This window comes from Tyto alba, unplaced genomic scaffold (genome assembly GCF_018691265.1).
Source record: "Tyto alba isolate M040663 unplaced genomic scaffold, T.alba_DEE_v4.0 Super-Scaffold_2, whole genome shotgun sequence".
Taxonomy (NCBI): domain Eukaryota; kingdom Metazoa; phylum Chordata; class Aves; order Strigiformes; family Tytonidae; genus Tyto; species Tyto alba.
The window spans coordinates 2,535,111-2,562,536 of NW_024881282.1; the positions used below are offsets into that span (position 1 = coordinate 2,535,111).

Here is a 27,426-nt window from a genome sequence, read left to right on the forward strand (position 1 = left end):
ACTCCTCAGTAAACCTCAGCCAGCCTCCAGACGGTCTGCGGAGGATGAGCGTCATGGGTTTGTCATTAGATCAGAGATAAAAGCTCTGGCTGAAGCAGATGAACTTCTTCCCCCTGAAGCGGGTGCTTCTACAGCATAGCAAAGTCCAGATGTTAGCACAGCTGGCAGAGATGTCAGTGTGCTCATGAGGTGAGGGAGGGGGCTGCTTCTGGAGAAACATCTGGGCAGAGCAGATGCTTGACCTGCTGTGCTTGGAAATGGGCCCTTTTCCAACTGGTTTGGAGAGGCAGAACAGGCACAGCTGGGGATGAACAACACTGGGAAGCACCTACAACGCTCCTGACAAAGAGTCCAGGTATCTACACCAGGTCAACATCCATCCTAAATGCCTAATTTTTGTCTGATGAGTCCAGATGTGTCTTAAGAGGTCCACATCTGTCTTGAGTCTGCTTCTACAGGCCATGGGGACAACCAGCTACCTACAGTGGACAATTCACCTTCCATTGCTGGAGGTGGCATCAGCTGTCTTTTGGGAGTCTCCTTCTCACTGATGCTGGAGACACAGCTCACACTCCCACCGTTGACATTTACCTGCTGAAACCAGGACAGATGAGCCCCACATCCCCCAGGAGAGGGATCCATTCTTATCCAGGTGCTCTGCCAAACCAGATTCACCATCCCAGTCACCTTAAAGATGTATGTTCCCAAGGCGGTGGAAAACATCAGTCTTAAGACTTTTGAGACAAGTATGTCCCAATTCCCATAAATGCTGTTCTGGAGAATGCAATCACAGAAAGCAAGATGAGGGTGAGGATGAGGATGGAGCTTGAGCTGAAACGATGGGTGCGTGCCATGGTTTAACCTCAGCTGGCAACTAAGCACCACCAAAACCAGGACAGTGTGATACAGAGATCTGTAGACAGCACAGAAATGTCTCTCACACGTGCTTTGTATTAGATATTTCCTCCCCAGGCTATGGCACGTCTGTGTCTGCTGCCACTGATGGCAATTATCCTCCTTGGCCGGACCAAGGTAACACCTGAATTTGGAGACTAGTGCCTTAAGTGAAAGGCTGAGCACAAAGAGCCAAAGTCATATATGGTTTTGGGAAAAAAGAAGCAAAATACTGGACTGGTGAGAAATTACTCAGTTAAGTTAAGGTAAGGAAGGATTTGTAGCATGAAGAGGCACCTACTTTCTGCCCCACTTTCTGCCACTCTATTTTGTCTGAAACAGGCATTTCACACCTCACTGACACTGTGGCTATGCAGGGAAGGCAGGTAAGGTTGCTCCAGGTGGGAGAGTCGAAGGGCTGAAGCTCTATGCTTCCCTGGGAGGTGTTCAGAAGAAGTGTGATGGTTGTGAGCTGTGTGGATCTGGGCACAAAATACCACCAGTGCTTGAGCAGTGGTGCTTTAGGGATCCCCAGGCTGTTTGAGGGGATGAAGAGGCCTATCAGCCACCCTGATTCCCAAAAAGCATTGCTGACTAAGGCTTGGAGGGGATCTCAGGCAACCACAAACTTCCTAAAATCATTATATCTCCAGAAATCACGACTGGACTGGGTGCTGGGCTGCTTGAGCTCAGTAATACAGGCAGAGAAGGTCCCATGTGTGATGGGATGTCCAAGCCAAGCCCTCTGCTCCAGCTCCTCACCCTTGCTGCTGCAGCGAGGTTGGTTTTCTGAGGGCCTTGAGCAGCTCTAATCAGCCTCTCCCTTAGCCCAAACAGTCTCATTTCCACCAGCTGCTGGCTGCAGCCTGTGCTTGCCCTCCTGGGCTGCTTGGATCAGCAATTTTGGAGGCATCTTGCACCTTTCACCCACCATGGATAAGGGGAGAGAACCACCGCCCCCTCATTGCTCTGCGCATGGGGGGCTGGAGGTCCCTCTCCTCCAGCAATACGTCTCAGCATGTCTCCCCCATCCCTCCCAGTGCATCCAAGCTGGGGGCAAACTGGCTGCAAGTTTGAGAACTGAAGCTACACTGTAAAGAGAAAAGGCAACAAAAATAGTGGAAAAATGGGTACCATCACCTATTTACTGCTCCAAATCCTCCCTCTGTGCCACCATGCTCACCCAGCCTATGAAACCAGCTTGTAGGGAAGGGATGTGCTCCCAGTTTATAAGTGCTCCCAGTTTATAAGCACGGGGAGAGTGTGTGGGGGGAGATAAGGGCTGGTACAGACGCAGGGAGCTGGGCTGAGATAACGTGCAGAACGGCTATCAGCAAAATGCTGCCAAGCTGCAAAGCATGGAAATGTTTCTGCTCTGTGAAGTTGCATCCAGGGCCAAGAGACCCTGGACTGCACCAGAGATAGGAGAGGAACACACACTGACAGCCTTGGGGGTATGGACACATCCTGCCCTTCTGGGACCAGGTCCAAAATCATGTAACATTCAAACTAGATTGCTCTGCTCTGCTGCCCTTTGCATCCCTGGGTTTAAAAAATCACAGCTATAAATTATTATTAATGAGCATCCACCGGCACCTTGGTCTAGGCAGGACTCAGGAGATGATGGGAATTAGGATGAAGTGGTGTAAAGAGGTCAGAAAAGGCAAAAATGGCCCTTTGGTAGTGCTGGGTGCTTTTCCAAGCAGGTCGGCAGCACACGTGGGACCTGCCATGACCTGCATGTTGGCACTGACCGCCCAGCCATGGGGACCACAGCTTTCATATGGGCCCCGACTAATTTTGTGGTGCTTGGAGCAAAGTGCATTGCAGGAGGGAAGGGGTCTCCTCGGAGGAAGACACAAGGCTATGCCAGCAGCACAGCTGGCCAAAAATCCCTCTACAGACCAGAAATAGCATTCCTGTCCTCATCTAGAGAGAGTCACTGCTCCCAACAGTGGACCCAGAGGATCTCCATGACCTGCTTGGATGTGTTTCTCCATTTCCCTATGGTGTCTTTGAGCTGGCTGTTAAATATCTCTGTGTTGCAACATTCACACATGGGCAGGAGAGACCAATACATCTCTGTCATTCCCTCTGTGGAATCCAGGTTTGGGGCCGTTCTCCAGTTCTCCATGGCACTGTGGTTGCATGCAATAGCAAGCTGAGGGTTGTTTTCATTTGGAACTCACCCTGGCACTGGGTGTTTCCATTCTCTTGGCCTTTCCTTTGATGCTTGGAGGTCAGCTGCCCAGGTCCTTCTGCTTGGTCCAATGTGATGCAAACATTTTTCTCTTTCCTCCCTCCCTCCCCATCTCCTTTGATTTGAACACTGCTCTTTGCATCCCGATCGATGTGCGCTGAGCAGGCCGAAGGATCCCTGAGGATTTGCCAGGTTCCCTTTCCCTATGGCTCAGGAAAGATCTTGCTTGGTTTATCCATTCACCCAACACTGAGCTCATTTTCAAAGGAGAACACAAGCACTTAATGACAGAAAGGGCATCAGCTAGCGATTTCTGAATATTTGGGGACAAGGCTTGGGATTATGCAGAGCTTTTTGCTGCCTACCACTGAATTACAGTGACCTCCCACCATCGCTGATGGTGGGAGCACTGGGGAAATACCAGTGCCTTAGAAATAGTGCATGCAAGCACACAAACAACACATGCAAAGCCAAGTATTTGTCCTTTCACAGTCCCCTAAGGAGGGTTTCTCCTGCAGAAAGTGGAGCTATCCTGGCCCTAAACTGGGATGAAGGGGAGGGAAAAACGTGGAGGGGAAAAGGGGCTGGAGGTAAGCAGGTTAGCTGGGAAATAATAACAGGGGCAAGCAACCAGCACCAGCATTTTAGCCAGATCCTGAATAGTGAACTCAACTCCTCTTCTTGATGTTTTCTAGGACACCAAGTCTTTCTCCTTGCTGGTTTTAATGGATTATTTTAATCAAGTGTTAATGTGCGTGACTAATACCTACCACGTTTCTCACTGCAGCCAGCGGCAATTTAGTTGGGACATTTCAGTGTGTTTGTCCTTGGGACACGATGAACAAGAAATGGCGATGAAATATGGACCAAAAATCCTCACTGTGCCCACCAAGGAGCTTGGAAAGAAGCAAAACTGGTGCTTCACTGGCATGTCAAACAACAGGTATACATCCACTGGGTAGAGAAGAGCTGCTGGCTTTGGTGGGCTTGTCCCAGTTCACACTCTGAGAAGTGCTGGTTCTTGAAGTTTCAGCTTCCTGGTCCCTGTGAGGACAAGGGATGCCTGGAAAATACTGGAAAAACTCTGGGATGAGAAGATAGAGAGAACTGAATAATAGAATATGTATTAAAAACTCCTGTGTTCTTAGAGGCAGCTGTATTTGATTTTGGAGGGGCCTGGTGGTGACCTTTCTAAGAAAATGGGTGCTCATCAACACACTGGAGTGTGTTTCTGTGCAACGAATTACTTCTGAGCCTTTCTGTCCATTTGATCACACCTGGAGGAAGGTGGAAATCTCAGAGATGATGGTGTTCCCACCAGCATGTGGAAGAAGAAGAAGAAGACAGACCCTAAATGATCCCTCTGTGGAGGACAAGACAGGGAGAAACCCCTATTAGACCTCAGAGAATCCACTTGTGATAAAGCCTCAGGCTTCTCCAGCTCCACAGGGAGCACATGAACTGGGCACTGCTGTAAAACACGTGGCTTACCTGTCCCCCCACCAACACAGCCAGCCAGAGATCCCACAGCCCTTGTTCTCCTTCTCCTGGTTGCCCATGATCTTGACTGTAAGATGCTGGGTCAGGGACCAGAGGGTCTCATCCTGACTCCGCCACTCTATAACCTCAGGCACGTCACTTCAGCCCCTTTCCACCTCTGCATCTGTGATGACCTCGCTTGAGGAGCAAAGCCTGGTAAGATTCGACTTTCCAGGTCAGCCTGCCCTGGGCTTTGTGTCCTGGTGGTCCCTGTGGCTTCCCAGCCCAAGCTGCCTGGTCCACAGCCAGGGGCAAGGAGCCACCTTGCAGCTGCCACGAGACCAGAAACTGTTCCCTCTCCATCTTCCTTCCCTCTGTGCCCTGGGGAATTTCCATTTTTGCTTTCTCTCTGGATTACATTCAAAACCTCAGGCCACAAAGAATAACAGCAAAGAGGCAGGCTGGTGGTGGGGAATGGTATTTAGGGGAGAAAGGAGATGTCCCCATCCGCTGTTCTCCATGAAGTCGGAAAGCTGAGTGGTTAGGAGAGAGATTCATCGCTGAGGACCCCCAAGATATCCACATCGGATTTTTATCTCCTGACATGTGCTCAGCCAGGCAGGGAATTACACACAGTTCTCCCTGGAAAAGAGGGACTGTCTGCAGGTCAGGGGTATCTGCAGTTCCCCACAACATTTTTGCACCAAGAAGAGGGTCTTTGGTGTAGCTGCATGAGCCAGTGCTTTTACACCCTTGTGTAAATTCGCAGATTTTGAGCTTTCCTGGGAAAAAGGGCTATAACTTGATTTAGGGGTGCAGATATACCACGAAGCCAGGTCATTGTGTAAGTCCTGCACCACCAGAAGTTGAGGATGATTCTTAGCTTTTATTGCCCTCCTGTAGCAGCCGTGCATGAGCTCCTGGCGCTGCCCCTGAGCTCTGAGCAGCCAAGCTGTGACGGACAGAGTCAGGACAAGGTATTTGTTGTGCTGTGACAGTCTGACTGGCAACTCTCCAGGGCTCTGACTGGGAAGTTAAAATGTCCTGGCCCATGGCCAGCTGCTTGGGCAAAGCCAGAACAAATATTCCTCTTAGACTAATTAGACTAAGGCTACGTGTCAGGAAAGTCACTGCCTGCCCAGAGTCTGCTCACTGGAGCAGAGGTCTGGAGAGGTTGACCCTGGAGCAGTGTAGTCAGAGGGCACCATCATCCCTAAGTAGGGTGACCACATTGTCTCTACTTAGCAAAAACCCAAGGCCCAGACTAGAAATGTCCATGGAAATGTGTTCCTGCCTGAAAAACCCTTTGGTTCCCACCAGCTCTTGTTGTTCCAGAACCTTGTGTGTGTCAGGGAGGGTCCCCTAGGATGACCAGTTCAGCTGGGTTCTCACTATCTCCAAGAGCCTTGCCCTGGGAAGATGTGGTGGTGGTGAGATCCCCTGGACCCTGGCCTAGACCATGATATGTCTGAAAAAGTCATTTTCTACAACAACATTTGCTTTCGAGACAATATAATTCCCTCTCTCATGTTGAGACAGTTACAAGTAGAGCTGGTCCACTGGATGCCTCTGCTGCAAGATGCTCTGGGCTTTTTCTGGTAAAGGTCCACAGTTGTTCAACCTCTGTAAAAACCTTTAAAGCTCTCAGGTCCTGGAAGTGTGTGCTCCATCCTTGGAGACGACAGCTGTACAGCCAATCTGTAGGGTTGGCCATGCTTGGGCATTATCTTCATGGGTTTGAGTTGGCACAGGTTGAACCCCTGCCTGGCCATGGTTAGCAAGTAGTATGGATTTAGCAGAGAAAGTTCAGCAACTGTAAAGTATTTGCAGTGAAAAAAGAAAAAAAAGCAAAAAGTTACTACCACAGTGTTTAACTGCAAAAAGGAAAATTACAGAGAAATGAGGAAGCTCCTCAAAATTAAGCAGCTGAACACAAGCAAGAAATGTTTGCAGATGGAGTAGAAGTGGACTGAGGATGCAAATGCAAAACACTGATTCAAAATGGCCATTAAAAGGTTCCCTAGGGCAACCAAAGTTAAAGAGCAGGGTCAAAAATGTCATTAGAAGAAAGAATATCTCCTGCAGAACGTCCATGGAAAATGTCATGAACATGTTAGGCTGAAGACAAAAACCCGCACAAGTGCACATGGAAGATTTTGGGGAACAACTCACTAAAAACTGTAAAATGAGTTAACAGGAACCAAATCCCACAGTGAAAAGCTGCAGAGCTTCATGGTGCTGAATAAAATTCGCTGTGCTGAGTTGCATGGTGGTGAGGAGGTGCCAGCACCTCCCGTGAGCTGTCCCTGTCCCACTGTCCCACAAGGAGATGGGCTGGAGTTGTGATGAGCCCCCAGGCTTGTTGTAATGAGTCCCCAGTAATTATTTAGCTCCTCATGGTTGTAAAAGACCTTGTTCAAGACCCAGGTTTCCATCACCAAGAGATTGAGCATGGGGGTGGCAGGTGCCACGGCTCATCCTCCATCACCCACCCAGTGCCCTAGCTGGAGGAGGCAGGGTGACGTGTGGAGGTTATAGAAGTGGGAAAATTTCCAAGAGAGGGAAATTTTCTGGAGATTATTGAGCACACTAACCCCACCTACATCTCACAAAATCTTGCAGCCACAAAAGCAGGGTGTGATTCAGACCAGGTATCACATTGCTCATTCCTTACCCTTGTCCCTTTCCCGGTGGCCTCTGCCAGCAATGGAGCACTGGGGTTTATGCAAATCTATATATTAAAAAATGCACAACATTTTTTTTAAAAATAAAAATACATATTTATATATAACACATTTCACAACACATTAAAGAAGAGTCACTGTTGTTACCAGGATATCTTCAGATACCTGTAGGAAATCCCCCAGCAGGTAGGACATCTCTGGATGACAGCCTGAGAAATACAAAAGAAGCCCTTTTCAGCGGTATTAAACCATGTCGTTAAACCTGAGATTACCTGGGGTCAGTTTGCATCGTGCAGGGTAAACATTTGCTCTTACTGGAAAAGGATTGCTTTATCTTTCCCTGCTTTTGTGAATGCTTTATCTGCAGGATAATGAAGCAACAAAGTCTTTCTCTTGCTTTTTTCCTACTAAATCGGGTTTCTTACAGCCTTCTAACTGATTCCTCCTCCCACACAGTGTCGACGTCAAGCGTGCGTCCACCAGTTTCACAATAATCCCATTTACTCACAACCGGACAAAACCCACAAAGCCGGCCCGAGTGGGGCAGGAGGCATTTTACGAATGGGTGGTTGAACCAAAATTTGGGAGGAAAACATGATCTCGGTCAAAGGGAGGTCAAAGTGAATAGTTTCTGTTGGGTTTTTTTAACCCTTGCCTATTTTGGTTTGCTTCCTTAAAAAAAAGATGAGTGGGTTTTTTTGTTGAAAAATTGTCTTTTTGAAGTGAAAAGTTAAGTGCTTCATATCAGGAAAGGGGCAAGTGGAATACTTCTGCACCTCCTGAATAAACCACTCTATTTTGGAAGAAAAGAATAAAAATATCCCAAAATTATGGCATGTTCTGGGAGTTTAGTTATTCTCCCCAAAATATCTCCATCCTTAACTAACTTCAGTCTCTGAAGCAGCAGAACAACTCTTTGGGGGAAATCTTTCTCTCCATCTGTGGTGCTCACCTGGCATGACTCAGTATCCTTGGACATTTTTGGCCAGATCCATGCCCCTGGGCTGCAAATGTCCAGATTAATCATCGCACCATCGCCAGCATAGTTTGGACCTGGGCTCCTCCAAAGCACCCCTTTTGCAGGATGCCCATCAGTGGGTTGGATGTGGCCACCCAGGTCAGGGTGGTGAGGGAGTAACCTAATGAGATGTGGACCCAGAAGATGGGTCCTGTATTGTCTGATTGACCAAAACATCCATGGCCGGTAGGAGTTGTGTTTGCTTATCCTGGGGCCATGTTTCATGTGGCATCTTGAGTGTCTCAAGAAGGTACGTGGGCTCCTGGAGGGACCATCTCTTCCTTGTGGGTTCGCATGGCATTGGGTAGCAGGGCCTTATGCAGGTCATGGCCAACAACTTTCCCATGTTTGGCATTAAATCACCCAAACCAAAAAACTGATGGGCCAAAGTAGGGAGGAGGCGAGCCCCAAAACACGGTGCAACCTCATCAGCCAGACTGCTGAAGGAGGGAACCCAAAGGGGTGAAGCTCTCTTCCTCCATCTATGGGCAACCAGGAGGAAGAACAGCTGCTACAAATTAATTTTTACATAAAGTTTCAACACAGCTGCTTTCTGGAGATGCTTGAAGAGTTACCATAACTCAGAAGTCTTTTGCTAATTGGGGCAAAAAATGGAAATATTTTAGGGATGAGGGGGATTTCAATGCTACAAAGGGTTGTTGTAATGTGCTGCTCTTCCTCCAGGCTTCATGCTGAGGAGAGGAGAGCCTCGCATCACCAGTCAGATGCTGAAATGTGGAGACGGGTTGCAACATCTGGGAAGTATTGCCTGGGAGGGGATGATGAATTTCTAGGAAATGATCCCAGAAAGTCTGGATGAGACTCAGGACAGTGGGGTATTAATTACCAGCTGGAACCAGAACAACAGGACACGGACGCTCACTGCTGCCCACAGCCCTGGCTGGAGGCATCATCCATATGGATGCTGCTCGATCCAGGCCCACAATCCTGAAAATTGCATCCCCCAAGCACTGTCATTGCCCCCCACTCCTTGTGCATCACCCCAGGAGCCAACCACAGAGCGGTCCCCAAGCCCAGACCACCCAGCCACGAGCCCACAGCTCATTTGCCTAACGAAGAACAGATGGGGAGGCATCAGCGAGGAGGCTGCTCCAGAGCTTTTGATAGTTTTTTGGCAAACCCCCATGGTTTCTCGGATGCCTTTGCGCAGCCGCAGCGTGCTGGACGGGGCTCCCACCCGGCATCAGTGTGCAGATGGGTTTGGGAAAGCTGACGTTAGTGATGGTGTGGTGACAGTGATGCCCACCCACCCACTGCCCCCGTTGGGTTATTTTTAAGTCTCAGCCCTGCAAGCTAATCCTGGGAGGGTGCTGGAGGGGTGAGACATCAAAGTTCCAGCATCTTGATGAGCACAGGGCCCTGGCAGTGCCGCAGAGGCTCTTTGGGGTCAATTTGTGTCATTTATTGACTCCCAGCTGTCTGGTCAGGCTTTCTTGATAGGCAGTAGAGAGGAAAAGGCATTTCTGGGTCATGCACCCATGGACCCCATTGAGATGCAGCTCTGGGGTGTGTTGAGTCATGTCCAAGACACTCTGATTTTGGAGCTATCCCTGTTCTGAGAAACGCGTTGGGCCTAAGACCTCCACGGATCCTTCTTGGATCCTGTCTGATCCTATCCTGATGGACTCCAGGCCTCAATGGAGGCAAGACCAACACTCTGCCAGAGTAGGCCCCCTGGTTTCCCATAGGGATCATGGAGGGGCAGCCAGTCTTGTGCCCTCCACTGATGCTTGGAGGTCCACTCATGTGGGATACATTCGCCTGGGGACCTGGACTGTGGGAAATGCATCCACCCTTTGTGATCACGGAACCTGTACAGAGGGATGAGGGCATGCAGCAGGCTTTGGGGTGTCCAACAGCTCCCCAAAAGCCACAGAAATGTCCCTTTCTCCTGGCGTGGAAGCTGAGATCGGTGAATCCTTTGCCCAAGGAGGACCAGAAGCTCTGCTAACTGAACGTGGCCAAGCCCCTGAGCACTTTCCCCTCCTTGCAGCCTTTCTACTTGGCCCTGCAAATTGCAGAGTGCAGTGACAGGATCATACCAAAGAGCCAGCTGCCCCCCAAGAGTTATGACCTACTTTACAATCCCTTCCCAAGGTGTCTAGGCCCTTTTGCTCATTTGGAACTAGATGGACTCGTTCAACAGGCCGTGAGGAAGAGCCAGGGCATTGCAGCCACACCCTATTTGCAAACAGGCTGTGTTGGCACCCACGTGGCATCTGGTCCTGCTGCCAGGCTGCAAAACGCATTCAGCCACGAAGCAGAAGAACCGCATCCGGCTGGGGGTGGTGGAGCTGTTCACCTAATGAAGGTCTTCAGAAAGGTGTCGTGTCCTCTTCTGTCCTAGCAGGTGAGGTTTGCAGGAACTTGCCAGCACTTGTCTTGCAGCCCACATCCCAGTGCTGGGCTCACAGCTTCACGAATGGCATCGCAAGAGTGCTCAGGGGACCAGAACGACTCCTCCAGCAGTCCAGTCGTGGGTGAGGATGTGCAGAATGGTTCATAGCCCATGTGAATGGCTGATATGGGACATCCTTCCAAAATAGAACCAGTTTCCAAACGCAGAGATGGTGGGAAAACCCCCTTGTGAAGGACACATACCAAGGTCCTTTGCAACGTGGGTCCCAAATGGCCTCCACCTCCATCCATGCACATGGGCTCCATTCCAAATGGTGGCAAGCCAGTTACCAACCTGCCTGGCCCAGTTCTGATGAGAAAAGGATGAAATGATGTTAAACAAGCATCGAGCCTTTACGTGTGGGCAGTGATGGAGCTGGCACGGCAGGTGGGCGGCTGGATGAAAGGCAGATGGTGACCAGGCTCTTTCCTTGTCCTTAAAACCACAGATCATGAGAAGAGAGGCTGATTCCCCGTCCGTCTCACACATTGTGGCTCAGCTCTTGCAAGGGGAACTCCAAAGCGGATAGAAAACATCTCCATCCCCTGGAAGGTCCCATGGATAAAAACTAGGACCCTGCCTTGGGTGGCCATGTGTGCCTGGGGGGAAATCCCAGCACAGGGATGGGGACCCACCACTGGCATACCAATGGTCCCACCTCTAGCTTGGGACTCTGCTCCCATCCCTTGGTGTGGTCCCAGGATGTTCCTAAGGCATTGTTAGCAGTGCCATGGGGGCCCCCCTTCTCCCCCAAGGTGGACGTGGGGACCCCTTGTTGCTCCTTGCTGCCACATCCCCTTAGCACCAGCAGAGGACTCTGCTGCAGCAGGGTTCAACCTATTCAGCTGGTTTCCCTATTAAAAACCAGCACAGGATGCAGGTTTTTGCACTCCGGAGTCCGCAGTCTTCCGTGCATCTTCCATCGCCTTCCAAGGTCTCTCACTGGTCATCCCACTGTCTGGGATCTCAACTGGAACCCCCTTACCCTTTTCTTTCCCAGTTCAAGGGTGAGAGTTTGGTGGTTTGAAGGCATCTCAGGGCTCCCCCCAGGATTTGTGGGGGTGGAAGGCTGGAAATGGGGTTGTGACATGTTGCCTTTTCACTGCGGGTGATATAAGTGGAGGAGCAGAATCTGGCAGAGGACTCTGTTCTATCACCAGCAGCATAAAATGGGCTGCAAAACCCACCCAGCCAAGATGTTTGGGTTTTAGTTTTTTTGGTTTTCTTTTTTTTTTTTTTTGGGGGGGGGGGGGGGGGAGGGGCTGCTTTGGCACATCCTTTGCTGTGAAGGCAGGAGCCTCCAGTGCCAAGCTGAGACCATGCAGCTCGTCTCATGGGTGACCAGCCTCATCCAGGCAGCTTTCAGCTCGCAGGGATGATTTGAAGAGTTGCTGTTCTTGTATAAATTAGGAGGTTTGGGAGGTACGGAGGGCTGTTTTGCATGCTGTCCTGTGTTCTTGGGAGGGCAGGGACCAGGCAGGTCTCAGGCACAAGTGCTCAAACTCTTCTCCTCTCCTGTGCTTATATACGTGTGCGTATACGCGCTTATATATGTGTGCATGTGTGCATTGCAGTTTGACAGTCCAGCTGCTCCCCGAAACACATACCAAGGTGTTGGCATTTAGTCAGTGCTTAAAATTGCAGGTATTTGGGGAGAAAGAAAAGAAAAAAAGAAAAGAATATTTTAAACTTTCAGGCTTTCCTGAGCATTTATTTGGCAAGGAGTCTGCAAATATTGGTATTAAACCTGTGAAAGTCTTAAAATAAACTCCTCACAAAGCTGGGTGATTGGCGTGTGATTTCAAACACCCACAGGTTTGGTTTCTTCCAAAGAAAATGATGCCTTGGCCCATCCATTTTTGGGAATTTCTGCAATAATCTGGTCAATTTGTGGGATTTGGGTATCTCCTCCCTTTGTTTGAACTCAGCGTTGGTCTCCTGAAGGGTTTTGAGGCACCATCTATCACCTTTCCTCACTCATCACTGATGGTGTGATGGACACCTTCCCAAGCCACTGCAGGCTATAGAGTGGGGGAAGTGGGTGCGGATTCTGTGTTGTCTAATATAAAGTTTGAGCTGTTGGGTGAGGGCTCCTTTGGCTCTTTCGCACAGCAAGCTGCTTTCTATGAGATTTGTAGATCAATAGTGCAGAGCCTTTGCCCCTATTGAATTGGCTCACTAGATGAGAAATGACTTGGAGGGGCAGGCAGACTTGTTCCTTAGAAAATCAAGCCCCACAGAGGAAAACTAGAAGAAAAATGATGCCAGATCTCACTACTTGAAAAAGAAGTGGACATACCAAGTAGCTTACAGTAACAACATGACTCGCTGCCTGCCTCTGCCAGATTAAGATCTGCTTCCTAGAAAGGCATGATCGGGAAGGCAAAGCTCTGTACTTGGATGCTCGGAAGGTCTAGCAGAACTGTGCATCCCTCCAGCCCACGCAGCAGATTTGTTTGCTTGGCAGGAAACCATCAATGCTCTTAACTTTCTCTTCCTTCTCCCAGTGCTAAGAGACATTTAGAAAAAGTGGGTTTGGGTTTTCTCTGAAGTAACTGCATAACCTCTGCGCTCCCCATCAATAGATATTATTCTTGCTTAGTTCTCATTCTTGGGTTTGAATGATTCACACAAGTCAGCGCTGGCATGAGCCACACAGAAGTCATTGCAGGAAAAACAGGTATGATGCTGTAAAACCCATGAGCTAAAGCTATTCATGTACAAGCCCTTGGTCCACATGGCATTTATCCCAGGGTAGGTCTCCAAAACCTAGGCTGAAAATCAAGAGGTTTTCTTTCAACGAGTGTATTTCAGGATGTCTAATTTAGCAGTTTTGGGGCTTGCAGCTATTTCTTTGGCTTTATACTTTTGTGTCTTCATGTTTTGGCAAATAGAAGGGCTAGAAAGTTCTTTAAAAGAGAAACCAAAGCAGAGCTTTCTCTCATAGTGCAGGGGACCATAAAGTGCTTCTGTACCACACTGCAGGGCGATAGGCAGTTACTGTGTCTGCATCTTAAAGACATTGCTGGGAGATCAGGTGTAAACTAAAAAAAGATAGTTTACATCTGATCATCTCAGGATGAGAGTGAAGGAATTCAAGCTGCTCAGATTATTGCCAAGCATATTTCAAGGTGACTTGATCACAGTTTGTAATAAATTCATCAGTGGAGATGAGTGTGTCCCAAGAGCCTCATTTCGTCAGTAGAAAAAGGCACAGCAAAAGCCAGGCTTGGGAGCAAGCAGCAAATAAATTGAAATGGAAAACAAAACGTATTTGATCATGGGGACTATGATTAGGCTCACCTTCTCCTGATGTCTATAGGGGAAGGCAAGAAGTCTTTGAGAACAAGAGGTTTCAGCACATAGAGTGAAATCTCTTGGTCTGGTAGCTCTGTGAATTGCTGGGTGAACCAGAAACAAATGTGGTCTATGGGATGGGAAATTAATTACTTAGAAATTATTAATTAATTACTTAATCTAGCAATTTCTTCTGGTCTTTGGCAGAAGCAGTCTAGGAGAAGCTACCCACCAAGTCCATGGTGATACAACCAAAAAGACTGGCTACTGAATTAGTCATGCTACTGGGGGTTTTGGCCTCTGGAAAGCCCTGCCCTCAGCATACAACTGTCTCTGCACTTGGGTTTTGCCAGAACTGGTGGTATCATCCCCCTGCAAGCATTAAATTCAAGAGAATTCATGGAGGAGGTTTTGCTTGACAGACTCCAGGAACAGTGGTTTCTTCTGGGGCATTTTCCACCCTGCCTGAATCTTTTCCAGACCTCTAAGGGGGAAATCAGAGGTTTGGGGTCAGCCTGTTGCAGTTACAGGGTAGTGCTGTAAGGGTCTGCCCATGGGCACACTGCAAGGAGATACATGACCCCACTGGGGATGTGTTAGACAGAGGACTGAAGACCTTGGTGGCTTTTGAGGCCCAGAGGTTTGCTCTGACCAGCTATAAGGTGCCATCCTGGGGTGTACTAGGATGCTCCAACCTGGCTCAGCAGCAAATTCTCATCTGAGACAGTTGAGTTGCTCCTCTGGATCCTTCTGTCTCTGAGAAGCAAGGATGCAGGACAAGCACATGTTACTGGGCTTTCTGGAAAAGAGAAGACAGCAGCAAGATAAGGTGAAACCCTCCCCAGTGAGCTGCTGGGTTTAGGGGTGCTCCAGCAGCCCTCTCCATCTCAGCTCCATCTCACCTTGAGCAAGGATGAGAAGATCTGTCTCTTTGGGTGACCACCTCCTCCATGGACTCCCACAGGAGTTCAGATGCTGGAGGTAGCTACTGTGGAGCCCCTGTGTGGACGGCTGTATCTGGAGCTTGAAACACATCTACGATATTCAACAACCCAGTTTCTGTCCCTGGTATCCTCTCCCCTTTGTACATATTGGAGGAGACAGCAGAAGAGTGCTCATAGTAGAAATAAATTTATTTACTCTAAGAAATCTGAGGTGTTTGCATGTTACAAAAATAAAAATGTACAGTCATTATCACAAACCCTCTTTTTTTTTTTTTTTTTTTTTTTTTTTAGTATAAGTTAGTGCTTTTACAAACAAACAAACAAATCCATAGATAAATTTCCAGTTGGTACCTCTCTGACCGCTCTGCATCTGAACAGTGCCACTAGCTTGTGTGGGATCGGGACCACAAAGGAACCCTCTGATAGGACCGGCAGTGTTGTCCAAGGTGGTGGCTTGAAGCCAGCGGATGCCAGCTCGGAGAAAGGTGGGATTGGCGAGCAGGACCGCAGGACTGAACTTTGAGCACATTTTTACTGAATTATTCAGAGCACGTAACTCGGTGTTCATGCTGCTTTTTGGCAAGCGTGGGAGACCAGGCAAGACTTGGCCTGGAGTAATGTTTGTACCAGTTCAGTGCTTCGGTTGAATGAATTTCTCCCAGTTATTTGTCTTGCCCTGGTGACTACGCTGTGACCCTCCCCATAAAACCAAGGTCCCTTCACAGACAGAAGGAAAAAAAGGTGCTACCATGGTGCAAGCCCTATCTTAACTCAACCCTATCCTAAAAGTTCACTCAAGGATGAGATGAACTACCCTACAAATGTCCTAATTTTCTTTGCCTAAGGTGCTCAGAGCTGAGACAGTCCCCCCCTCCTTTGCCTCCTGTGGTTGGGACATTGTTGGCTGGGACAAGAGCCCTCCATGGGACCACGGCTCCACTGAGCCGGGACCACAGAAACCTCCCAGTTAACCCTGGATGGTCCTAGTCACCCTTGTCTGAACTCGGCTGGTTACGTTGCAGCATGTCTTTATCTCCACCAAGCCACTTCATAAGAAGGAGGCATGGGAGAAACTAAGAACATGTCTGAGGAATTGGTCTAAACCAGGATCAAATGTGTTTGCCTAATCCTAAAATAGAGCCAGTCCTAAAATACAACTTGTCCAGTGCTGCAGCACAAGCAATTTTCATTTTTGGGGTGAGGAATCAGCATCCTCGTGGCAAAGCTGGGCAAGGAAACCATAAACCTTGGCTCTCGGCTCTCTAACCCCACAATTACAGAGAGAAAGTCCAAGGATCAAGTGGACTTTCTCGGGAAGTGTTTTGTGGGTATTTTCTCCAGTTTACTTTGAACTGTCCTGGCTGATGGGGGATGCAAGGCCAAATCCAGACAGGGCTGGGATTAAGTTTAGCACTGCGTTTACTGGCATGGCTCCTAAACCCAGGGTTTAGCGCTGACAAATTTCCCAGGGAAGGTCTACACTGTCAGTAAGAGATATGCTGACTGTCTCCAGTGGAGCAGTGGGATTACTGGGTTTACGGGGAGACCAGACAGCAGCACTTGGGTCATGCCAAGCTGCTAAAGGTCACAGAGGGCTGTCACCTCTGAGCAGAAATGAGGATGTGGCAGCACTCACCCAAGGGGATGAGCAACGGTCTTTGCTTCTTTGATGGAAATATGAGTCACTAGTAAGATTAAAAACTAGACATGAAGAGCTCAACCTAAATTTTTATGAGCTTGAGATGATGATTAATGTCAGCAGCTGAGAGAAAACTATGGGTTCCTAAAAGCTTTTCAAGAGTTGCTGTTGGTAAGCACTAATGGGTCTCTTGGAAGATGCTGACCTCACTGGAGAAACCTACAGGGGACCTACATGATGGTACCACTAAACTCCAGTGGGATGGTACCAGTGAACTCCAGTGGGATGGAAGGTCCACCAGCACCCTTTTTAATGGGAAGCTAGTCCTCGGACAGGAGCTGGGAATCCCCTCCTGGCTCTGCCAGCAGATGCCGGGGCTTGAAGCTGCGAGAGCATTTCTTCAGGGGTGCAAAGCTGTGGGAGACCCTTTCCGGCTGCGGGTGGTATTTGCAGTTGACATTTTCATTGCCCTGTTTAGCAGAAATGCAGCTGATGCTCCTCATTGACCAAAAGCCTTTCCTCTCTTGTTAAGGCACAGAGAAACCCTTGCTACCTCTGTGCAAGGGAATCTGAAGAAAGGCAGATGGATATCTTTAGGGGAACATTTTGCACGCAACATTTCTGCTTTAGAAAGGTGTAGAGGGCGTGAATTTTTTTTAGCAGATTTGGCCACCGTGATAGAGGTCACCCAGCCTCAGTGGTGGAGAGATGCTATTCAGCACTGAACAGAGACAGGCTTGGATGAAGAGGCAGAGATACAGGGTTTGTATGTATAACCACAGCGGCATCTTCCTGAAAAAAAAAACACATTTGAAACAGCAACAAGCAGAGAAGCGCGTTTAACACGGACAATGCCGAAGTGGGAGAAAGCCAAGGCACCACAAACACCAAAAGCCTTGGGCCCTGAAGCATCCTGACCTCCCTTCTCACCTGGGATGAACCCTTCAGTCACGGAGACAGTGCTGGCCATGCTGGAGCAACGCTAGGATTTCACATCCTTGGATAACGTGTCTGTGTCGTTGCTGGTTCCCAGGTGACTGTTGGGCACAATGCCCAGCGCCATTTCATTTTGAGGCTTCCCTGGCATCTTGCTGCCTGCAAACTTCATAAATCGTTGTCCGGCTAAGAAATACAAAATGGGATCCAAGCAGCTGTTGGTGCTAGCTAGGGGACGAGTCACCTTATAGACTAAATTGATAGCATTGAGAGTCTGACAGCTTAAGTCCCAGCTCCGGAAGGAGTAGTACAAGGTACGAGTGACATGGAAAGGAAGAAAACAAATGATGAAGACCATCAAGACGATGATTATCATCTTGACTGACTTTTTTTTGGATCGGGACAGCCGGGAGATCCCCCGTGTGGGCTGCAGCAGCCTCCGGGCCATTAGACAGTAGCAGATGATGATGATGAGGAAAGGGATGCAGAAGAGCAGCACCAGCATCACTAAACTGTAAATGACAAACTGGCCAAAGAGGTCCTTGCTGGACGTGTCGTGGCAGGTGATAGTGTCACGCTTCACGCTGGTGGTGACAAAGAAGAGCACGGGCGACTGGCACACGACGGTCACCACCCACACGATGACTGACACTCTCTGGGCATAGCGAACGTGTCCCCACTGCAGTGACTTCAGTGGGAAGCAGATGCCCAGGAATCGATGGACGCTGATGCAGAGGAGGAAAAGAATGCTGCAGTAGAGGTTGGTGTAAAACAAGAAGCGAACTATCTTACACAAGCCCACGCCGAAGGGCCAGTTGTCCCCCATGGCATAATAATACACCAGGAGGGGCAGGGAGACCACATAGAGTGTGTCGGACACGGCCAGGTTGAACATGTATGTGGTGGAGGCATTCCAGGTCTTGATCCTGAAGATGAAGACGTAGAGGGCCAGTAGGTTGAGAAAGAGCCCCACCACGCACACAATGCCATAGGAGACAGGCAGCAGGACATACTTGAAGTCCTCATCAAATATGCACTTGTAGGTGTTGTCTCCTGCGCCACCTGGGTCCAAGGAGCTGTTGATGACTCTTGTCCAGGCTAGAGGAGTTGTTAGGTTCTCCATCACCCTGGGGGAAAAGCAAAGAGGCTGTAAGGACATGGAGGTGAGGAGTCCCTGGAAGAGGCGGGTTAGATGAGAAAAACTTCAGTGCCACAATTCTGTGACATGTATGGTCCACGCTGCCATTATTACTATATATTAATACTCTACCCTTCCCTTGTCCTCTAGTCAAGGTTGTATCAATGCTTGCCTGTGTCTGTCGAAAAGCCACCCACAAGCACGGCTCGCTCTCTGACAGGCACTGCCATCTCAGTGCGGGTGACAATGACTCGAGAGGTGGCAATGTGTGCCTCCTGCCAGCACATCACATACCCACCAAGACCATGGCCTCATTTCTTTGGGTGTTGACAAAACCAAGGTAGTCCCAAGCATGGAGAACTTATGGTCAAGCAGATAAGAAAGTTTTATTTATCCTCATTTTGCATTTGGAGCACAGAGGAGGAACTAAGCTGCTCTAAAGTCACTAACAGGTCTCAGACCACACCTGGGAGTCCAACCCAGATCTTCTACAGCCCAGTTCAATGTCCCAATCCACCCTTCCCACCAGGTTCACGCAGAAATTTGGTCTCCTGCACAATAGAAGAGGAAAGATTCTCCATTATGTGTTTAACCATCCATAAGCGATTCAGCTGAGCACCGTGAAAGGTGGGGCCTACTAAACCCCAGGCAGAAAGAGCAAGGAAAGAGAACTGTGTTCTTCAGTGAGCAATCCCCGTGACTGACAGGGCCCTGATTTGGGAGATCCTCAGCTCCTTCTGTTGGAGCAAACATCACCACAACATCTGGAGGCCCCTGTAAACAAACCTTGCCAAAGAGACCGTGTTCACCACAGAGGCTCTGCCTGGGTTATTTTTTGATGATGATGATGTGTTTTTCATGGGTTTAGTGTTGGGCTAATGGTGGCCATCTCACCGGTCCTGCTTCCTGGCCTTGAGACCTGCTCCTCCAGCATCACCACCACCAGAAAGTCTGCCCATGCTTATGCAAAGCTGATTTATGCATGAAAATGACCAGTTGAGATGAGAAAAATGAACTCAAAAGAGTCTCTGCAGACACAGAGTCTGGCACTGTCTGTGTCAGGAGAGACAAGGGCCCTTTTGTTCATTGGGGACAGCCCACAACCCAGCTGACACATGATCGCTCAGCAAGCCCATCAGCCAGGAATCAAATTAAAATGGATCCCTTCCCATAAAAGAAGACAGTTTGATCTCACTACTGTGCCCTGTTACGGGGAGCATGCAGAAATGAGGTTATAGGGAGATGAACCTAGTGCAGGAGCTCAGAGAGTGGGAGCTACAGCAAGAGAAAAGGTTTGAGTAAAGATGCCCTGTGAATGAGTATGTGGGGTGGGCCCTGACCCAAATCTCACCATGATTTGAGGTGGAAAAAAAGCAATATGAGCCTTCTCAGATGAATAGTTCAGCTGTAGCCTGGTGCCACCACACTGCAGGACGCCGTGGGTATGCCTTTTCTTGCAAACAAGCATTGTTTTGACCCAGACCTATCCTGTACCTACCTCCAGTTCAAATCCTGCAGGGAAAGAGGCAAGAAGAGTCTCCCAGAAGTGGCCAACCTGGATGATCTCTCACCAAAACAAAGCACTACAGCTTTAAAAATCACCTTGACAACACACAGCTGATGGAGAAGGGGTGAAGTGATGCCTCCAGCCCATCACACAGGGATAACTCCAGTCCTTGCTTCAGGGACTGGATCAAATGACCTGTCCAGATGTGGCACTGACATGATCCCTGATGACATTTCCCCCATTTAGCTGCTTTTCCCCTTGGAGCAGACCACAAGCAGTGCAGGCTGAGGCTCATGCTTCCCAAGGACGTGGGCAGAAACCACACACACGCTCATACCCTGACTAATCTGCAAAAACCCAAATATAACTTTGGGAACCACTCTGCGATGAACGTGAAGAGCCAGGACCGATCTTGCTCTGTCCTGGCCCCAGAGTTTTGCTTTCCCTGCACCTGATTCAGCTTGGTCCCATCATCCTGCTTCCCTCAAGACCTCAGCAATAGGGTTGTCCCTGTGGATGGAGAGAATCATAGAATCACAGAGTCGTTTAGGTTGGAAAAGACCTTTAAGATCATCGAGTCCAACCATTAACACAACACTACCAAGTCCACCACTAATCCATCTCCCTAAGTGCAATGTCTACACCTCTTTTAAATACCTCCAGGGATGGTGACTCAACCACTTCCCTGAGGCAGCCTGTTCCAGTGCTCGACAACCCTTTCAGTGAAGAAATTTTTCCTGATATCCAATCTAAACCTCCCTTGGTACAACTTGAGGCCGTTTCCTCTTGTCCTATCTCTTGGTGCTTGGGAGAAGAGACCGACCCCCACCTCGCCCCAACCTCCTTTTAGGTCATTGTAGAGAGCGATCAGGTCTCCCCTCAGCCTCCTCTTCTCCAGGCTGAACCCCCCCAGTTCCCTCAGCTGCTCCTCACAGCACTTGTGCTCCAGACCCTTCCCCAGCTCTGTTGCCCTTCTCTGGACACGCTCCAGCACCTCAAGGTCTTTCTGGAGAGAAAATTGAGCCCAGTATTGGGGATGCGGCCTCCCCAGTGCCGAGTACAGGGGGACGATCCCTTCCCTGGTCCTGCTGGCCACACTCTTGCTGACACAAGCCAGGATGCTGTTGGCCTCCTTGGCCACCTGGTCACACTGCTGGCTCATATTCAGCTGGTTGTCAACCAGCACCCCCAGATGCTTTTCCCCTGGGCAGCTTTCCAGCCCCTCTGCCCCAAGCCTGTAGCGTTGTGTGGGGTTGTTGTGCCCCAAGTGCAGGACCCAGCCCTGAGCCTTGTAGAACCTCATACAATTGGCCTCAGTCCATCGGTCCGGCCTGTCCAGGTCCCTCTGTAGAGCCTTTCTACCCTCAAGCAGATCAACACTCCTGCCCAGCTTGGTGTCGTCTAGGAATTTACTGAGGGTGCACTCAATCCCTTTGCTCAGATCATTGATAAAGATACTAAACAGAACTGGGCCCAGCACTGAGCCCTGGGGAACACCACGTGTTACCACTGAGGGTTAACAGTGCTCAGGCAGATGGGAAAACACTTTCCAGATGCTCTTCTTCCCAACTTCTTCCTCCCCTCTGATCTTTACAGATCTGTAGCCAACAAGACAGAGGTTGCCTGCAGACCTGTCAGCTGATTAAATGGGTCAGACAAGCCACCATGACCGAGCGAAGCCACACAAGATACCCCAAAAGGCACAGGGAAGGGTTACAGAGCTCCAGAGACTTCAGCCTTGCACGTGGTTTCTCCATGCCTTTACATCTGCATCCCCTCTGTCCCCTGCAGACAACCCATCACCCAGCGTTGAAGCACCAAAGGGGGCAAGATCACTCCATCTTCTAACCCACCTCCCTGCAGACTCCTGTGACTCCAGCTAAAAAACCCAACGAGGCATTTGTAATCCATCCATAAGGCAAGGTGGGGGGTATCTCCTCCAGCGTGCAGGGCAGGACGGGCTGCCCCAGGCCATGCTGCGGCCACGGATGTGCCAAGATGCACATCTCTATCTTCAGGACAAGGAGCAAACAGGGCGCTCTGGTTGGCTTGAACAGTGTAATCATGGAGACAAAACCCCTCTCACAAGGCAGCCTTGTCCTTGCCATCGTGCTCTCCCTCCTCTTCCCTCTGGAAATGGAAAAGCCTTTCTTTTTTTTTCTTTTTTTCCCCTCCTTTTGCCCAGAATCACTAGGACAAAACCTGCTGTGTCTGTCTGGGCCGTGGCTGCAGTCCACCCCCTCACCCCTGGCCCCACCGCATCCGCAGCGAGCGAGCCGGAGAGGACATGGCCAGCCAAGGCGTGTGAAGGCACAAAAGCTGGCAGCTGCCCTCTCCTCTGCCTACGGGCCGGATGGCACGAATGCCAGCTCTTACAGTGATGCATTGAGGAGAAAGCAACAGCAATCCCTGAGGATGCCAAGCGGGATAAATACTTCTATGACTACCAAAAGTGAACCCACCACGATGCTTTGGTGAGGACCACCTGTATCTGCTTCAGTGGCTCTCCTGGCCCTTCCCAGGGTCACGGCAGGAGGTTTTTTGCTGGTGGTGAACGCAGGTGACCATGCACAGCTTTTTAGGTGCCCTCCAGCCACCCATGCTAAATAAGGGCATCACCCCAACCAGCTTCCTCCGTGCTGGACCATGTGTTGGGTCTGGATGAACCTGGTTGCAACAGCTGGACCACCTCTCTCTTTGTAGCGTGGTCTTAGACCTGTTTATCCCATAGGACATGTCTTTTCTCCCCAGAAAACAGGTGCCATCAGCTGTAGTGGTTGAAGACAGCATGGGAGAGGAGCCCTGTGATGAGTAGAGCCCAGGCAGATCGATGTTGCAATCCTGGCAGCCATGTGCCCTCAAATATATGTACCCACAGGCATGTGCATGTGATGCCAGCATCCCAAAACACTCCTGTAACAGTATCTACCCTGCCCGGGCAGGGGATATTTAGATGAGTCAATACAGGGAAGGAGGGGGCTGTCATTGGAGAAGGTCACCGGCAGCCAAGAGATGGGCAGCACCCCGGGCCAGCACAGGGGGACCATGAGTTGGACACTGAATTACTGAGTTAAGGGCCTTAATCCTGGTTTCTGCCTCATTTTTCAGCATTCCTGGTGCTATCCCAGTGGTCACTATCCATCTCGTGGTGTTTCGTGCCTGGGAACCTGCCAGCAGAAGCAAAGTCAAGCAAGCAAACAAAGCGCAACCAAATCACGTCTGTGATGAATGCGTTTTTCACGGGGGGTTGATGAGGTTTAATTGACCTTCCCAAATAATTAAGGTGGATTAATTTACTGGCAGGACCTCACAGATGCAGCCTGTCATTCTGCTGGTGGGAAGCTCTGAGAAATCAAACCCGCGTGGTGCAGACACACTGACTGCGAGCACAGCTCCCATCATTTCACTCTGGAGGTCGAAACCACAATCCATTTACCGCATCTTCCCCCCCGACTCCTTTGCAACGGACACAAGGAGAGCGTGGGTGTTTTCCCTGCCCTAATTTATAGTAGACTCATCAAAACCCTCACTCTGCATCAGGGACTACTCAAGATGCTGGGAAGCAAACAACCTGGCATCATTTTTCTCTCCTTTGGGACCATGGTTGAAACCCTCCGCAACCTAAAGCAAACAGACGGCGTGTTCAGATGCTACCGAGCCTGTCTGGTTGGAAGACGTGAGATGGCACCAGGCTGAAATCTGAGCCTGGCCAAACTGCCTGGTTTTCATCTGCCCTTTCCATTTGGCTCCTTTCCGCTGCAGTGACCTTTAGAATGCCTTTCTCCTCCGGGCTGGCTCCAGCCACCGGCGTGGGCTGAGGACATCCCCAGACGTCCCGGTCCCACCAACCGCATCACTCCCCAGCAATCCCAAGGCAAGATACCTCCAAGATCCATTTCCAAGACACCCAAACCCAAGCTTTAAGCAGCCTAAAGGGCTTTACCCATCTCCCTGCCCGGAGCCCCAGGCAATGTCCCTCTTTTATGCCCCATAGGTCTGACCTAACCCTTTTCCCAACACAAAATTAGCCAGAAACCCTCATTCCTCTCAAAATAAGCTTGCAAAGAATATGTGTTTCTTTTATTTTCCCCAAAAAAGCACCTTGGAGGGTGCTGGGCAGCTCTGCTCCAGATGGCAGAAATGGAGATACTACACTGAAGCAGCCCCATGGCTCAGTCTCCCCTCCTGCCCCAGACTGAGAAGCAGCAGAGTTGAATTTGTTTTCTCCGTGAAAAGAAATTTTCTAGGGGAGTTTTGGTTTTCTAGGGGGTTTTTCAGTAACTTGATCCAAGCTAAAAAGGGGAGAGGGTGTTTGGATGAAAGATACAACAACTTAAAAAGAACCTTATGATTTTGTTTGTAGGTCAAATAAAGTATTTTGCTTTGAGTCAAATGACTTTTTCTGGGAATTTCTGGTTTCCCCCAAGAAAATCCCCGAATTCCTCCCTGAATCAATCTCCCTCCGAGCCTCTGCTTCCCAGGCAGTACCAAAACCTCCTGCCTTTGTCCACACCGCAGGAAGTCAATCCGGATCAGCCAAAGATGTGGCTTTAGAGTGAATTAGATAAAAGCATTAAACCCATCTGTGCTGCCACTCATGCATAATTAAAGCCGCCTTCGTTTGGTTGAACCTGACTCGATTCCCAGCACGGCAGGACTTGGGAAGGATCCTGCTGGAAGCAAATATCACCCTGGCCAATATATTGAAGCTGTTTATCAACATTTCCCTTCTTGCTACAGCAAAGGTGATGTTCCCTGCATGGTTTTCCCCGGCATCCCTACATCACCTGTGCCCTGGGAGACCCTGAAGCATCCCACAGGGTTGGGGGCAGGTCCTATTTGAGCCCCCAGACCTTGATTTTTATGTACTGCAGGGGGAAAATGGGCTGCTCAGATCCTTTAGGCTTCCTGGAGATAGAAAGGAGCCCTGTGCTGGTTTTTATACCAGGAATTTGACTTCGGTTTTGCCCTCCACAATTTTCTGGTGCTCACCAGAGGAAGCAATGGTCGCACCAGGAGAGGAGCGTGGGACCAGTTTCTGGTTCGTCACCTGCTTTTGGTAACTGGTTTACCCTACAAGCCTCATAACTGGAAGAAATATTTCCATGGACACCTAGCAACCTCCTGCCCAAACCAAAGGAGTTACCCATCAACACCACCACCCCCGCCCCCCCCCCCCCCCCCCCCACACACACCCCCAGCAAAACCAACTGCGTTCTGCCCATCTGGGAGATAACCAGCATCCGAGGCTGGGGATAACACAATTATCGGGCTTGACCATGGCACCGGCAGTTACTGCGAAGCCAAAGTAGCACCAAACCCCAGAAAACCCCATGCGGAGCAGACTTTGGGGGACAATTTGCTCCTCTGTAAGGAGCATCCCACAGGAGCAAAAGGGTTTTTTCTTCATGGGCTGGCTCCTCTTAAGGCTTTAACAGGGGATGTTCAGCATCAAGGAGGGATGGCGGCATGGCCGGCAGCACGCTCCACTGCCGGTGAACTATTCATGGCTTTGGCTTTGTGTCAATAACTGGAGATAAAAATCACATCAGGCAGAGACAGGGTGAAGCCACTCGGTGCCAGGACAGTAAAAAATACTTCTCAGGGTTTTATAACCCACTAAGCCCTGGGATGTGGCCACGCTCCAGGGCTCAGCAGCGTATTTAGGGGTCTCCCCCTTTGTACTGGAGCTCCTTAGCCCATCAGCCAGTGAGGATGAAGGCCAAAGTTCCCTTTGCTCAAGTATAAATGAAGAAGAAAAACTCAGGGCACGTGCCTGCTGGTAATGAAATGGCCCAATTTTGGCAACCGTGAGCCATCCCCCAGCGCCAGTGGCCCCCTGGGAACAGGGTTTGCAGCTCCCTGCTTTGTGCACAGGAAGGCAGAGGGTTGCCAAATGGGTTTTGCAATATGCTGATAAGTGGAGCAGAAAGAGAAAGAAAAGTTTTTGCCCTTAAAGTTGCTCCTACAGTGATGCGGCCCAGCTCTGGGGAAGGAGGAGTTTTTGGAGTTACAAACTATTACAAGGAGTCAAAGGGGTTGAAACCAGAGACTCATCAATCCCTGTGTACATTAAAACACCCCCAAATAAATTACACAGGGACCTCAGCATGCAAAGAGGTGGAAAAACACAAGCTGGAGTAAAGCAGGGAGTCGGCTCCATGGTTTTTACCAGAGGTGTGTACAAGAAACCCCTGATAAACAGCCAGCAAATTCCCCCGGGAAGGGAGACACCAAGCAGTAAAAGAGATTATTGAGAATTAATGCATAAGCAATCAAATAATTCGGGCGAAGAGGAGCAAAGGGAGCTCAGGAGGTTTCCTGGAGCGCCCAGTTTGAACCATTCATGCCAGCACCAGCCCATGCCAGCTGCTCGCTGCCTGCTGCTGCTGAGACCACTCCGTTTTGGGGGCAGTTTGAGGGTTTTGGGGCAGTTTGAGTGGCACTATGTGCAGTACATGGGGAGTGAGGACGAGAACGGGGGGTCGGTTCTGCCCTTGCAGTGCCTCCTTGCCCCCTGGTTTGGGCGCATGGGGGTGTGGTGGGGGGGAACACAATGCGTCACCCATGACACCCACCCGTGTGCGTGGGCACGTGTGTGTGCGTGTGTGCGTGTCCCCCCCACCCGTGTGCCCACTCCCACCGCGTTCACACATTGCACACCCACGGCACTCCCCCCCCCTTCCTCTTCCCCGCACACCCTCCTGCGTGGGCAGAACACGCACCCCCACACACACCCACTCCGGTGTCGTCCCCCCCCCCCGGCCCCGCTCACCGGGCGATGCCGGGCTGGTGGCTCCCGTCACGATCGTCCCTCTCAGTTCAGGCGGGCGGCGGAGGCAGCTCCATGCCCGGGGCTCAATCCTACCCCCCCCTTTACACCCCCCTCTCCCCACCCCGGACCCGGTTTCGCTGCCCACGGTCGCGTGTCAACCGGTCAACGGGCCGGGGCGGGGGGGCGGGGGAGGCCGGGCGTGGGACTGGACCGCCCTCCCCGGGGCTGGGAGAGGGGCAGGACTGGGTTGGAGGCTGGGATGGGACCGCCCCCCCCCTCCACACCCCCACACCCGGGGATGGGAAGGAGCCAGGAGTCCCCCCCCACACTCCGGGGATGGGGTCATGAATGGGATCATGGGTGGGATTTGGGGCAGACACTCCGTTTAGGGGCTGGGAATGGGAGAGGAGAGCGACAGGTCCCCCCTTAACCACCACCCCCCCTCTCCCCCCCCCCCGCCCCCGGTTCCCCCTCCGGGAATGGGAGCATGGATAGG

General features: G+C 50.3%; 1 protein-coding gene across 3 annotated transcripts; it reads right to left on the reverse strand.

Annotated features, from left to right (window-relative positions):
- Positions 1-12,304: 12,304 nt before the first annotated feature.
- P2RY2 (purinergic receptor P2Y2) lies at positions 12,305-27,101 on the reverse strand. Of its 3 annotated transcripts, none has more exons than XR_006165357.1 (3): positions 26,931-27,101; positions 14,687-18,637; positions 12,305-13,468 (listed from the first exon to the last, which is right to left on the reverse strand). XR_006165357.1 is itself a non-coding variant. In XM_032991141.2 (2 exons), the coding sequence occupies exon 2, from the start codon at positions 18,631-18,633 to the stop codon at positions 17,557-17,559; it is 1,077 nt and encodes a 358-aa protein (XP_032847032.2). In that variant the 5' UTR covers positions 18,634-18,637; positions 26,931-27,101; the 3' UTR covers positions 13,762-17,556. The 3 variants fall into 3 exon arrangements, 1 of the variants encoding a protein (XP_032847032.2); XR_004406824.2 differs by lacking the exon at positions 12,305-13,468 and having other exon boundaries at positions 13,761-17,366; positions 17,505-18,637; XM_032991141.2 differs by lacking the exon at positions 12,305-13,468 and having other exon boundaries at positions 13,762-18,637.
- Positions 27,102-27,426: the final 325 nt, after the last annotated feature.

Excerpts from the sequence above, each read along its gene's own strand:
- P2RY2 (XM_032991141.2), bottom strand. The coding sequence starts at position 18,633 with ATGGAGAACCTAACAACTCCTCTAGCCTGGACAAGAGTCATCAACAGC.